The sequence below is a fragment of the Erythrolamprus reginae genome, chromosome 8, assembly GCF_031021105.1.
Source record: "Erythrolamprus reginae isolate rEryReg1 chromosome 8, rEryReg1.hap1, whole genome shotgun sequence".
Lineage (NCBI taxonomy): Eukaryota > Metazoa > Chordata > Lepidosauria > Squamata > Dipsadidae > Erythrolamprus > Erythrolamprus reginae.
In genome coordinates, this window is record NC_091957.1 from 52,767,081 (window position 1) to 52,781,544 (window position 14,464).

The 14,464-nt window shown below is 40.4% G+C and overlaps 1 protein-coding gene across 1 annotated transcript in view; it reads right to left on the bottom strand.

The window, feature by feature from the left end:
• ATP1B4 (ATPase Na+/K+ transporting family member beta 4) overlaps positions 1–14,464 on the bottom strand; it is a 41,428-nt gene that overhangs the window by 10,738 nt on the left and 16,226 nt on the right. The window contains exon 2 of the mRNA XM_070759900.1: positions 3,852–4,014. Within this exon, the coding sequence (XP_070616001.1) occupies positions 3,852–4,014 (163 nt within the window). The remainder of the gene's footprint in view (positions 1–3,851; positions 4,015–14,464) is intronic.

Consider the following 14,464-nt stretch of genomic DNA (forward strand, 5'->3'; position numbering starts at 1 on the left):
TTATTTTATTTTATTATTATTATTTTTATTATTTTATTTTATTTTATTTTATTTTATTTTATTTTATTTTATTATTTTATTTTATTTTATTTTATTTTATTTTATTTTTATTTTATTTTTTAAATGTATTTATTTATTTTTATTTTTATTTATTTATTTTATTTATTTGTTAGAACAATTAGCCAGTGGAACAACTTGTCTCCAGAAGTTGTGGGTGCTCCATCACTGGAGGTTTTTAAGAAGCTATCAGAAAAGCATTTTGTCCTTAGGGGTATAAATTCTTCTGCTTGGGCAGAGGGTTCGATTAGAAGACCTCCAAGGGTCCCTTCCGACTCCTTTATTCCCTTCAAGGCTTCATCTCAGGAGAATAAAGCCCAGGCCTCTTTCTTTTTTTAAAAAAAATAATACTAATGCATGAAAGTCAATCCCATGGACGGTTCTTGGCCTATTTTGATTTCCCAGCAGGAACCCGAAAGCATTTTCCAGGACAGGCTTTGAGCGCAGCTGTGACTTCTGGCCTTTGCGTTCCTAAGGTGTTTACGTTACGGGGAATTTTGAGGTCTGGGAACAAACCGGCCGGCCGTGGGGACAGGACATGGGAGGGGGGGAAGCCGCTGAGGGGGGAAAAACAAAACTTAATTTGGACCCGCCAGCTTCTTTGGCCTGCAGTCAAGAAAGGCCCGGAGGGAACCTTCCTTTGAACACAGCAAGGCAGGACCATCATAGCAGGACGAACAACAGGGATGCTGCTGGCAAAGCACGGAGCGGCTCACACGGGCCCATTGGATTGGGATACGGGGAGTCCTCGACTTGCGACCACCACCAACCCCCCCCCATTTCTGTCACTAAGCAAAACATTTCAGAGGAATCTTGCCTCGTTTTATGAATTTTCCTGTCACAGTTGTTCAACGAATCCCGGCCATTGTTTGTGTTGTGCAGTCTCTAACGTACGATCGCAACCGACTCCCCAATGTCAGTCGCTAATCGAGACATTCTTTCCGTGAATTTTTTCACCCCGTTTTACCACAGTTTTCACAAGTGAACCCCTGCAGTTGTGAATGCAGGCGATCCTCAACTTATGACCACAACCAACTCCACAACACCTGTTGCTAAGTGAGACATTCGTTCCGTGAATTTTTTCACCCAGTTTTTCCACATTTTTCACAAGTGAACCCCTGTGGTTGTGAATGCAGGCGATCCTCAACTTACAACCACAAATGATTCCCCAATGCCTTTCGCTAAGTGAGACATTCGTTCCGTGAATTTTTTTCACCCTGTTTTACCACAGTTTTCACAAGTGAACCCCTATGGTTGTGAATGCAGGCAGTCCTCAACTTACGAGCACAACCGACTCCCCAACACCTGTCGCTAAGCAAGACATTCATTCTATGAATTTTTTTTTGACCCCGTGAAGATCAGAATGGATTTTTGCCAGGCAGACAAATAAAAAACAATCTGAGGACAATTATTAATACATTGGAATTTTATGAACATCACCCAGAAAAACAAATGGCATTGGTATTTCTGGACGCAAAGAAAGCCTTTGATAACCTCGATTGGACTTATATGAAATTACAATTAAACAAAATGAAATTTGGCACTAAATTTATAAATTTAATAGATGCTATATATTTGAATCAAACAGCCAAAATTATATTAAATAATGATCAAACGGAAAGGTTAGAGATACAAAGAGGGGTTAGACAAGGTTGCCCCCTCTCACTCGTTATTTATTTTAACATTGGAAACTTTGCTAATAAAAATAAGAGCAAATAAGAATATTAGAGGATTAGAAATCAAAAAAGAATCTATAAAATCCAGCCATATGCTGATGATGTTGTTTTTATTATAGAAAAGCCCCTGACTTCAATACTAAACTTAATAGATCAAATAGAAGAATTTGGAATTGTGGCAGGCTTGAAAATTAACAAAAGTAAGATGCAATTGTTAATTTAAAATATGACAGAATCACAGATAAAACAACTGGAAAACTTGACAAATATGAAAATAACAAAGAAAGTGAAGTATCTTGGTATTTGGATTACTGCGAAATCCATGTCTTTAAAAAATGATAATTATATAAAACTGTTAGGTCAAATTAAAAAGGATTTAGAAATATGGAATAATTTACAATTATCTCTACTTGGAAGAATTTTGACAATCAAGATGAATATCCTGCCCAAAGTATTTTTTTTATTCCAGGTAATTCCAATTAACCCGGGGGGAATTTTTTTAAAAGAATTAACAAAGATTATTAAAAAATTTATATGGCAAGGGAAAAAAGCGAGAATAAAACCAAGTGCATTAGAAGATATAAAAGAGAGAGGCGGGCTCACCCTACCAAACTGGAAATCATATTTCCAAGCTGCGGCCTTATCATGGATTAAGGAATGGTTAACTTTGGAAAATAGAAGATTATTGAATCTGGAAGGACATGATTTAATGTTAGGTTGGCATGCCTTTGTATGGTATGATAAGTATAAAACTCATTCATATTTTAAGAGGCATATAGTTAGAAAGTCACTACCGGAAGTATGGATTTACATAAAAAAAGATCTCTTTTTAACAATTCCAGAATAGATTTCTCCAATCGAAGCAATATGCCACCCTAATTTATTACAAGAAGGTAAGTTATGGAAATATAAGTCCTTCTTTTCATTAAACTAGACATACCCAATTCCTGCAATCCTTCTTCATCCTGGTTTACCAGGAGCAAATTAATAATATATTCATAACCAAAATAAATGCAAATTTTGCTCCATATTTATGCCCCCCTGGATGGATTCCTGGCGTTAAACCGTAAATGTTAGGTTTCTCATCCAAATTTTTTTTTTTTAAAGCAACATGATGCACACGGATGCAGCATGGACAGAAACATAGAAACATAGAAGACTGACGGCAGAAAAAGACCTCATGGTCCATCTAGTCTGCCCTTATACTATTTCCTGTGTTTTATCTTAGGATGGATATATGTTTATCCCAGGCATGTTTAAATTCAGTTACTGTGGATTTACCAACCACGTCTGCTGGAAGTTTGTTCCAAGGATCTACTACTCTTTCAGTAAAATAATATTTTCTCATGTTGCCTTTGATCTTTCCCCCAACTAACTTCAGATTGTGTCCCCTTGTTCTTGTGTTCACTTTCCTATTAAAAACACTTCCCTCCTGAACCTTATTTCACCCTTTAAGGTATTTAAATGTTTCGATCATGTCCCCCCTTTTCCTTCTGTCCTCCAGACTATACAGATTGAGTTCATTAAGTCTTTCCTGATACGTTTTATACTTAAGACCTTCCACCATTCTTGTAGCCCGTCTTTGGACCCGTTCAATTTTGTCAATATCTTTTTGTAGGTGAGGTCTCCAGAACGGAACACAGTATTCCACATGTGGTCTCACCAGTGCTCTATATAAGGGGATCACAATCTCCCTCTTCCTGCTTGTTATACCTCTAGCTATGCAGCCAAGCATCCTACTTGCTTTTCCTACCGCCCGACCACACTGCTCACCCATTTTGAGACTGTCAGAAATCACTACCCCTAAATCCTTTTCTTCTGAAATTTTTGCTAACACAGAACTGCCAATGCAATACTCAGATTGAGGATTCCTTTTCCCCAAGTGCATTATTTTACATTTGGAAACATTAAACTGCAGTTTCCATTGCTTTGACCATTTATCTAGTAAAGCTAAATCATTTACCATATTACAGACCCCTCCAGGAATATCAACCCTATTGCACACTTTAGAGTCATCGGCAAATAGGCAAACCTTCCCTACCAAACCTTCCCCTATGTCACTAGATAGAACTTTCATCCTTCTAGGAAATGAAACGATGATTGATAAATTTAACTTACTCCAACTCCGAGCGGACCGGCCCAAACATTCCCGGGTATCTGGATTCCAAACGAAAGTTTTAAATGCTTTAATCCTTTCGGCTCTCGTTTTCTTCCCCATCGCTTGTTCTTTCTTTTGTTCTTCTTCTGATTCCAGCTGGTTTCTCTCTTCATCCTTATTTCCCTGGAATGATGACAAAGCAAACCCCAAACACACCGTGAGCAAAATGTCCTAGCCTACTTTGCTTGTTGTTTTCATTTCTTTCCTTCCCCCCACCGACCTCCCCTCCTCCCTTTCCTGGTCCATCATTCGTTCCCAGTAAAATAATTCCATTTGTCAGGGGAAAAAAACAACGAAGGCTTTAATCTCCGGAGTCGGCGGAAAAGTTTCCGTTGTGTCATCATTGCTCCTTATCAAATCTTTTTTTTTCCAAATTGGGAAGAAGTTTTAAAGGGAGACGCTTCGGTAACTGCAGGTTTGTGAATACTCAAATAATGAGGGCAGGCGGACCTACATAAACGTTTGAGATGAAGAGGAGCCCTCCACTCCTCCACTCACAACAGACGACCCTACGCAACTAGACTTACAATCCTAGGTTTTGAAAGCATAGAACTACGTCGCCTTAAACACGACCATATAATCATCTGCTACAATGTCCTTCCTGTCAATGACTACTTCAGCTTCAATCACAACAACACAGGGGCACACAACAGATACAAACTTAAAGTAACACCCTACGCAACTAGACTTACAATCCTAGGTTTAGAAACATAGAAACATAGAAGACTGACGGCAGAAAAAGACCTCATGGTCCATCTAGTCTGCCCTTATACTATTTCCTGTGTTTTATCTTAGGATGGATCTATGTTTATCCCAGGCATGTTTAAATTCAGTTACTGTGGATTTATCTACCACGTCTGCTGGAAGTTTGTTCCAAGGATCTACTACTCTTTCAGTGAAATAATATTTTCTCATGTTGCTTTTGATCCCGAATCTGCGGAGAGGGGCAGCATACAAATCTAAATAATAAATAAATAATAAATAAAATAAATCTTTCCTCCAACTAACTTCAGATTGTGTCCCCTTGTTCTTGTGTTCACTTTCCTATTAAAAACACTTCCCTCCTGGACCTTATTTAACCCTTTAACATATTTAAATGTTTCGATCATGTCCCCCCTTTCCCTTCTGTCCTCCAGACTATACAGATTGAGTTCATGAAGACTTTCCTGATACGTTTTATGGTTAAGACCTACCACCATTCTTGTAGCCCGTCTTTGGACCCGTTCAATTTTGTCAATATCTTTTTGTAGGTGAGGTCTCCAAAACTGAACACAGTATTCCAAATGTGGTCTCATCACCAGCACTCTATATAGCGGGATCATAATCTCCCTCTTCCTCCTTGTTATACCTCTAGCTATGCAGACAAGCATCCTACTTGCTTTCCCTACCGCCTGACTGTACTGTTCACCCATTTTGAGACTTTAGAAAGCATAGAACTACGTTGCCTTAAACACAACCATATAATCATCTGCTACAACGTCCTTCCTGTCAATGACTACTTCAGCTTCAACCACAACAACACAGGGACACACAACAGACACAAACTTAAAGTAAACTGCTCTAACCTCGACTGCAGGAAATACGACTTTAGTAACCAAGGAGTTGATGCATGGAACTCACTAGTATCTTCACCTAACCCCCAAAACTTTACCCTTAAACTATCCACTGGTTGGTTTTTTTTGTTTTATTTTAATAATGAAAAACAAAACAGAAATAAACATGCAAACATACTTACAAACATAAAACGAGCACAAGTTCAATCAACTTAATATGTTACAATTCTCTTTTCAATGATTCTTTCTTTTTCTTAAACATTAATTCAATTCTTTTTTCTTTTCTATTGAGTTATAAAGTTTTCCCCACTGTCCACTGTTGACCTCTCCCGATTCCTAAGAAGTCAGTAAGGGGCGTGCATAAATGCACCAGCGTGCCTTCCGTCCACTGTCCTAATGTTTTCTTTTACTAGTATCATGTATATAAACATTGTTATATCTTTGTATACTACCAATACATACTTGACAAAACAATAAAATAAATAGATTACTGCATCCCTCAACCCAAGAACCCAACGGAGCAAGGGTTTTTTCCCCCCCATTCTTTAGTTTTGTTATTTCCAGCACTACTCCATCAGACAAAGGGGAGAGGGGGGAGGAAGAGGAGGAGGAAGATTGTGGGTCCTTGGTGCTCTCTGAAGATTTGAGGTTGTTTGCCTGCTTTTTGGGGTGTTTCAACCGCCTATAATTACAGGGTAATTAGTCCAGGAAGACACACACCATACGATAAAAGGAAAACCCAAATGTTTTTATAAACAGAAAAACAGAAACAGCTCCCTTTTTAAATGTCAAAGGGATTTTCTGGTACACACAAGGCACAGGTTAAATGCAATCCAATTGTTCACCCAATAACTGGGAAATTGAGCCCAATTCTAAAGTCCAGAGAGTCCACACACAATCTTGAACAGCACAAAAACCACGATCTTGACGAAACAATGAATCAGATAAACTGCCATGAGGCTAAAATACCAAGCTGCGCTTTTATCTGTAACACTAATTACAGCAGCCCCACCCAACCACAGGTGGCCTCATTTTCTCTTGTAATAATCCTTCAGTTGTTGTCTCCTATGCATCACTCTACGTATGTGTGGATGTGTCATTAATTCTTGTTCAGAATCCAGGGAAGATACAGATGATTGATCTCCTGGGCTGTCTGCCAAACTCTCCTCTTCCCTGTCACTCATGCTTCCTTGGTCAGACGAGGCTTCATCGGCAGATTCCATCGGGAGCAAAACAGGCCTGTGGCATGTGGATGTTTCCCCCACATCCACCTGCACATTCTTTGGGGTAGGAGCTGGGCCAGAGCTAACCACAACATTTGCCTGTAGATGTTTTATAGCTCAATAAAGGAAACACCATCAAAGCTGAGTGGTGACGGCAGTTAGCCTTGATGAGATAACCTAGTAGGGGAATGAAACGTCTCCGAGCAAATAACCATGCTCGCAGAGCACCAAATGACCCCACAGTCTTCCTCCTTTTCCTCCCTGAAACCCCCACTCCTTTCTCTCACTGATGATACCTCATCCAGTAATGAAATATCTGCAAGCAAACAACCAAGCTCAGAAAACACAGAGGAATGCACCTTTTCCCTCCTTCATCTCCCCTCCTCCTCCTCCTCTCTTAAAGCCTCATTGCCTTCTAGAAACATAGAAGACTGACGGCAGAAAAAGACCTCTTGTTCCATCTCGTCTGCCCTTATACTATTTCCTGTATTTTATCTTAGGATGGATCTATGTTTATCCCAGGCATGTTTAAATTCAGTTACTGTGGATTTACCGGCCACGTCTGCTGGAAGTTTGTTCCAAGCATCTACTACTCTTTCGGTGAAATAATATTTTCTCGCGTTGCTTCTGATCTTTCCCCCAACTAACCTCAGATTAGGTCCCCTTGCCCTTGAGTTCACTTTCCTATTAAAAACACTTCCCTCCTAAACCTTATTTAATCCTTGAACATATTTAAATGTTTCGATCATGTCCCCCCCTTTCCCTTCTGTCCTCCAGACTCTACAGATTGAGTTCATTAAATCTTTCCTGATAAGTTTTATGCGTAAGACCTTCCACCATTGATGATGTTAACTAGCTGGGTAATGAAACATTGCAAGCAAACAACCGAGCTCAGAAAGCAGCAAGGACTCCCTAGTTGTTTTTCCCTTCCTCCTCCTCCTCCTCCTCCTCCTCCCCCCACTCCAAATCCCCTTATTCTCTTCTAGCATTGATAATGTTAACTAGTTGGGTGATGAAAAGTCTGCAAGCAAACAACCAAGCTCAGAAAGCAGCAAGGACCCCATAGTTGTTTTTCCCCTCCTCCTCCTCCTCCTTCTCCTGTTCCTCCTCCTCCTCCCCACTCCAAAAAAACCCTCATTCCCCTCTAGCATTGATAATGTTACCTAGTGGGGTGATGAAAAGTCTTCAAACAAGCAACCAAGCTCAGAAAGCAGCAAGAACTTCATAAGTTGTCATTCTCCTCTCCTCAAACTACCATTGATTATTTCTGTTTGTTTGTTTGTTTGTTTGTTTGTTTGTTTGTTTGTTTGTTTGTTTGTTTGTTAGATTTCTATGCTGCCCTTCACCTGAGACTCAGTCCGGCTCGCCACAAAGCAAATACAAGACATACAAGAAATCTAATATTAAAATACTCTAAGAACCTCAATACTAAAAGCATATAGAAAACTAACTTATTTTATTTATTTGTTTGTTTGTTTGTTTGTTTATTTGTTGGTTGGTTGGTTGGTTGGTTGGTTTATTTATTGGATTTGTATGCCGCCCCTCTCCGGAGACTCGGGGCGGCTAACAGCAATAATAAATCAATGTACAATAATAATCCAATAAATACTAAAAATGATTAAAAACCCATTAATATAACAAACCAAACATACATACAGACATACTATGCATGAAATTGTAAGGGCCTAGGGGGAAAGAGTATCTCAATTCCCCCATGCCTGACGGCAGAGGTGGGTTTTAAGTAGCTTACGAAAGGCAAGGTGGGTGGGGGCAATTCTAATCTCTGGGGGGAGCTGGTTCCAGAGGGTCGGGGCCGCCACAGAGAAGGCTCTTCTCCTCGGTCCCGCCAAATGACATTGTTCAGTTGACGGGACCCAGAGAAGGCCAACTCTGTGGGACCTAACCGGTCGCTGGGATTCGTGCGGCAGAAGGCGGTCCCTGAGATATTCTGGTCCGGTGCCATGAAGGGCTTTATAGGTCATAACCAACACTTTGAATTGTGACTGGAAACTGATCGGCAACCAATTCAGACTGCGGAGTGTTGGTGTAACATGGGCATATCTTGGGAAAGCCCATGATTGCTCTCGCAGCTGCGTTCTGCACGATTTATATTCTAAAACCCCAATTCATTTAAAAAACCAATCCTCCACATTTATCCTGTCATATTCAGTCATAGGCTGGGCAGATGTTAAAATTGAGTGGCCCCAAAATTCAGTGCTGGCAAAGGTGTATTTCCTGATTGCCCTTTGACAATCATTAAGGGTTGCACCTCATGATTCTTGATGAATGTATTTTTTTTCCTTTTCATGTGCGCTAAGAACATCAAGTAGATTTAGGTTAATTGTCCAGGTTCCAGGTAACATCAGAGTTCAAGTCATCCTGGCACCAACGCTGGGAAACCACCCAATTGAAAGTTCACATTGCTTGTGTGCCCCCCCCCACAAACTTTGCCCCATTGCCCACTCAGATTGTGCCAGTGTGGCCAGTCCTCCTTCCACTTCCGGCCAGGTGGGTGGATCTAGGATGTCCTTGAACCACTCAAAATAATACTTTGTGGCTGTATCTGCTCCCTGGTGAAAATCACCCCTGCCAAATTCTCATAAACATCAGGCCTTCTATAGATAGTGTGGCAAGCCTTCAGATTATTAACTAACTAACTGATGTTTATGACAGTTACAGCATTCTGAGGTCATGTCATCTAGCTTTCTGAACTTTTGACAAATAAAGTTAAGGGAGAAACCAGTTTCATTTCGCAATCTTCACAGCGGCAGCAATGTACTAACCACGGTGGCATGAAAGGGACGTAAAATAAGGCCAAATTCTCTTAACAGCTGTCTCACTTGCTTAGCACTGAAATTTTGGGCTCTATGCAAAATGGTTACACAGTCAACAAGCTACAATTAAAAGGATCACGTAGTACAAGCCACACTGTGTAGCACATCGTTATCCTGGTCAGATCTACAATATTCAGGAAAGCAGATTGATAGGCACACGGAGATTTATTTTATTTTATTTATTTTATTTATTTATTTTGTCCAATACACAATGAGGGTTTTAGTGGGTATATATCTATATACACATAGTAAAATACATGATGAAGGTTATAGAGGAGATACTAATAGTAAAATATATCTGAGAAATAATAGAAAAGAAGGTATAGTAATAGAACATATCAATGAAAGAATAGAAGAAGAGATATAGGAATAGAAAAAAGGTATAGGAGATATAGGAGAGCAATAGGACAGGGGACGGAAGGCACTCTAGTGCACTTGTACTCGCCCCTTACTGACCTCTTAGGAATCTGGAGAGGTCAACCGTAGATAATCTAAGGGTAAAGTGTTGGGGGTTTGGGGATGACACTATGGAGTCCGGTAATGAGTTCCACGCTTCGACAACTCAGTTACTGAAATCATATTTTTTACAGTCAAGTTTGGAGCAGTTAATATTAAGTTTAAATCTGTTGTGAGCTCTTGTGTTGTTGTGGTTGAAGCTGAAGTAGTCGCCGACAGGCAGGACATTGCAGCATATGATCTTGTGGGCAATACTTAGAACTTGTTTAAGGCGTCTTAGTTCTAAGCTTTCTAAGACGGCTGCCAAAAGCAATTTAATTTTACTGATGCTGTCATGCCACAAATACTGACATTGCAATTCTGGACATATGTTCCTGCAATTACATTTACTTGAAATCTCTCTAAATGTAGCCCAGGGAGGGAAGGTTTAGTTAGCCACTTTCATTTGTAAATCATGGTTTATGTCTTAACATGTTGTGCACAGCCCGGCAAATCATGTTTTATTCAATCACGTGTTTTAAAATAAACTCTAGTTTAATGTCATGCATGAATCTAGAGAATGAGAGTTATTTGGGGATGGATGGGCAGGAATGCTTGAGTCAAACCATGTTCAAATTGTCATCTTAAATCCGTGAAGTCCCAGTTTATTATATGCCTCAATGAAATTGGCCATATTTTGGATTTCATTATTGAAAACAACATCAATCAACCACAACATCAGTCAACCAAGCAAGTAGAATGCTTGGCTGCATAGCTAGAGGTATAACAAGCAGGAAGAGGGAGATTGTGATCCCGCTATATAGAGCGCTGGTGAGACCCCATTTGGAATACTGTGTTCAGTTCTGGAGACCTCATCTACAAATAATGATAAAATTGAACAGGTCCAAAGACGGGCTACAAAAATGGTGGAAGGTCTTAAGCATCAAACTTATCAGGAAAGACTTCATGAACTCCATCTGTATAGTCTGGAGGACAGAAAGGAAAGGGGGGACATGATCAAAACATTTAAATATGTTAAAGGGTTAAATAAGGTTCAGGATGGAAGTGTTTTTAATAGGAAAGTGAACACAAGAACAAGGGGACACAATCTGAGGTTAGTTGGGGGGAAGATCAGAAGCAACATGAGAAAATATTACGGTATGTTACTGAAAGAGTAGTAGAGGCTTGGAAAAAACTTCCCGCAGACGTGGTTGTCAAATTTGAATTTAAACATGCCTGGGATAAACATAGATCCATCCTAAGATAAAATGCAGGAAATAGTATAAGGGCAGACTAGATGGACCATGAGGCCTTTTTCTGTCGCCAATCTTCTATGTTTCTATGTTTCTACTTCCTATTCTTCAACAAACAATGATACCATCTGCCTAATTACGCCCAATCCTTCGTATTTTTCCTTTCTCCTTCCAAATATTCAAAACCAGGAGCATCTGCAAAGCCCAGATAAAAGGTAGTCAGTGCAGTTTGGGCAACAGGTCTCCATCTATTAAATTTAGCAATGTGTGGTGACCGAGGGAAGAGAATCGAAACCCAGTAAGGTTTAAACTTACCGGGGTTTGGAGTTGGTTCATGTGAAGATCTGTGGAAGCTCCAGTGGTATCTGTTGAAGCCATGGTTTTGTAAAAAAAACAACACGACAGAAAATAAAACCACCAAAGACAAAAATAGAATTAGCAGGAGAAGCCAGCTGCACAATTAAAACCACTTCTCCAGGCTCCACAAAGTTCAACCGAGGTTCTTTATGAAAACCATCGAGCCTCGCGTATAAAAAACAGGTGGAGAATATCCCAAAACTCGACGGTTGAAACTTTGGGACGTCTTTACTGCCTGTTGCTCTTCCAATGTTGCCCAGTGGGGAGAGAAATGCACTTTGGCCAACTGTCAAAATGGGGATTGCTTTCCTCTGGTGAGTGACATGATGCAATCAAGGCTAAATAAGAGTTCAGGAGGCCTGTCCATCAAAGACCATTGAGGTAGGCTAAGAAGTTTCCTGGAGAAGAACCGTTCTTAGAGAAAGCAGTCCCATCCTGGTTCTGTCTAGGCAAAACCTGGGCATCAGGTTTTAGACCATGGGGACACCGTTGGGCTTGAATGGAGAGCAGAGACTGTCCGAGCAAACGTGCTCCTGTCAGTCACAGGTGGGCAGACGGAACCATGGAAACTTTGTTGGAATCGCTCTCGAAAGTTCAGGGAATCAGATTTGGCTATATTTATCCCCCTGTGCTCATTCAAGGCCGAGCGGGCGGGATTCTGCGGGATCAGCTTCCCAGCTGTCTAAGGTTCCACAAATCATCTGAAGAACCTCAGAGGAGAGCCAGAGGCCTCTCGGTGGCACAATGCCGGAGTTGGGTGCTCGAATTCAGGGGTGGTTTTCACTTACTGTATTTTTCGGAGTATAAGACGCACTGGAGTATAAGACGCACCTTAGTTTTGAGGGAGGAAAATAGGGGAAAGAATTGGCTTAGCAGGTTTTCATCTGGCTAGCATCCTTAGCCAGTCCATTATTTTATCCCCTGGTTAGGGCTTTAAAAAAACTTTATTTGGAGAGAGTAACAATAAAAGAGCTTGCAAGCCAGTAAGAGCTGGGAACATCGTTAGCACCTGGGGAAAAGAATCGGAGCAAATAGAGCAATGGGGGAAAAACCCTGCAAAGACGTAGGGCTTGGAAAACATTCTTTGCAGAGAGTAACAATGAAAAGGCTTGCAAGCTGTTAAGAGTTGGGAACATTGTTAACACCTGCTTAGGGCTGGAAAGAAACTTATTTGGAGCCAGTTACAGCAATGAAAAAAAATCCTGAAAAGTCTTAAGAGAACATTCTTTGCAGAGAGTAATAATGAAAGAGCTTGCAAGCCCTGAGTCGCTTCGAGAAGGGCAGCATAGAAATCTAATAAATAAATAGACAAACAAATACATAGATAAACAAACAAACAAACAAACAAGCTGGTAAGAGCTGGGAACATCATTATCACCTGATTAGGGCTAGAAAGAAACTTATTCAGAGTAAATTCGAGCAATGAAAAAACCCTGCAAAGACGTAGAGCTTGGAAAAGATTCTTTGCAGAAAGAAATATTGAAAGAGCCTGCAAGGTAAGAGCTGGGAAGATCGTTAGCAGCTAGTTAGGGCTGGGGGGGGGGGAAGCTACATTCAGAGTATAGGATGCATCCAAATTATCAGTATCTTTTTTTTTCATCACTCCCCCCCCTCCAATCTGCCTTTGAGGCAGGGCATAGTACAGATCATCTCAAATGAATTGTGCAGCCCCACACCACCCTACAAAAAGAGGCTACACCTGAAAAGAGGAATAACACACTCTACATAGGTCAAAGCAATGGAAACTGCAGTTTAATGTTTCCAAATGTAAAATAATGCACTTGGGGAAAAGGAATCCTCAATCTGAGTATTGTATTGGCAGTTCTGTGTTAGCAAAAACTTCAGAAGAGAAGGATTTAGGGGTAGTGATTTCTGACAGTCTCAAAATGGGTGAGCAGTGTGGTTGGGCGGTAGGAAAAGCAAGTAGGATGCTTGGCTGCATAGCTAGAGGTATAACAAGCAGGAAGAGGGAGATTGTGATCCCCTTATATAGAGCGCTGGTGAGACCACATTTGGAGTACTGTGTTCAGTTCTGGAGACCTCACCTACAAAAAGATATTGACAAAATTGAACAGGTCCAAAGACGGGCTACAAGAATGGTGGAAGGTCTTAAGCACAAAACGTATCAGGAAAGACTTCATGAACTCAATCTGTATAGTCTGGAGGACAGAAGGAAAAGGGGGGACACGATAGAAACATTTAAATATGTTAAAGGGTTAAATAAGGTTCAGGAGGGAAGTGTTTTTAATAGGAAAATGAACACAAGAACAAGGGGACACAATCTGAAGTTAGTTGGGGGAATGATCAAAGGCAACATGAGAAAATATTATTTTACTGAAAGAGTAGTAGATCCTTGGAACAAACTTCCAGGAGACGTGGTTGGTAAATCCACAGTAACTGAATTTAAACATGCCTGGGATAAACATATATCCATTGTAAGATAAAATACAGGAAATAGTATAAGGGCAGACTAGATGGACCATGAGGTCTTTTTCTGCCGTCAGTCTTCTATGTTTCTATGTTTCTATAGCCGGATAGACATGTTTTCCAAAGCTGCTTCTATTTTTGGCTCTGGGTTGATCAGGTTACACTGACTAGATAGAATATAGGTCTGGCCTTTTCCCTGCTTTTTAAATTATCTCCTGCCCCCTCCTGGCTACTTCTGCCCTTCCAGGGAAGGATTTAATCCGGGTAGAGACCTGACTTCGCAGAACTGAACTTTTAATTTTGATTTTTTTTCTTTGGAAAGGTTCCTTGAACCTTAAAACAATGCCCCAGAAATCCGGGAAATATACACCCTGAATTTTAAAATTTTAAGCTAGGGCTCTTCAAATTTGCCAACTTTTAAGAGTTGTGGACTTCAACTCCCAGAATTCTCCAGCCAGCTATGCTGGGAGTTGAAGTTCACAAGTCTTAAA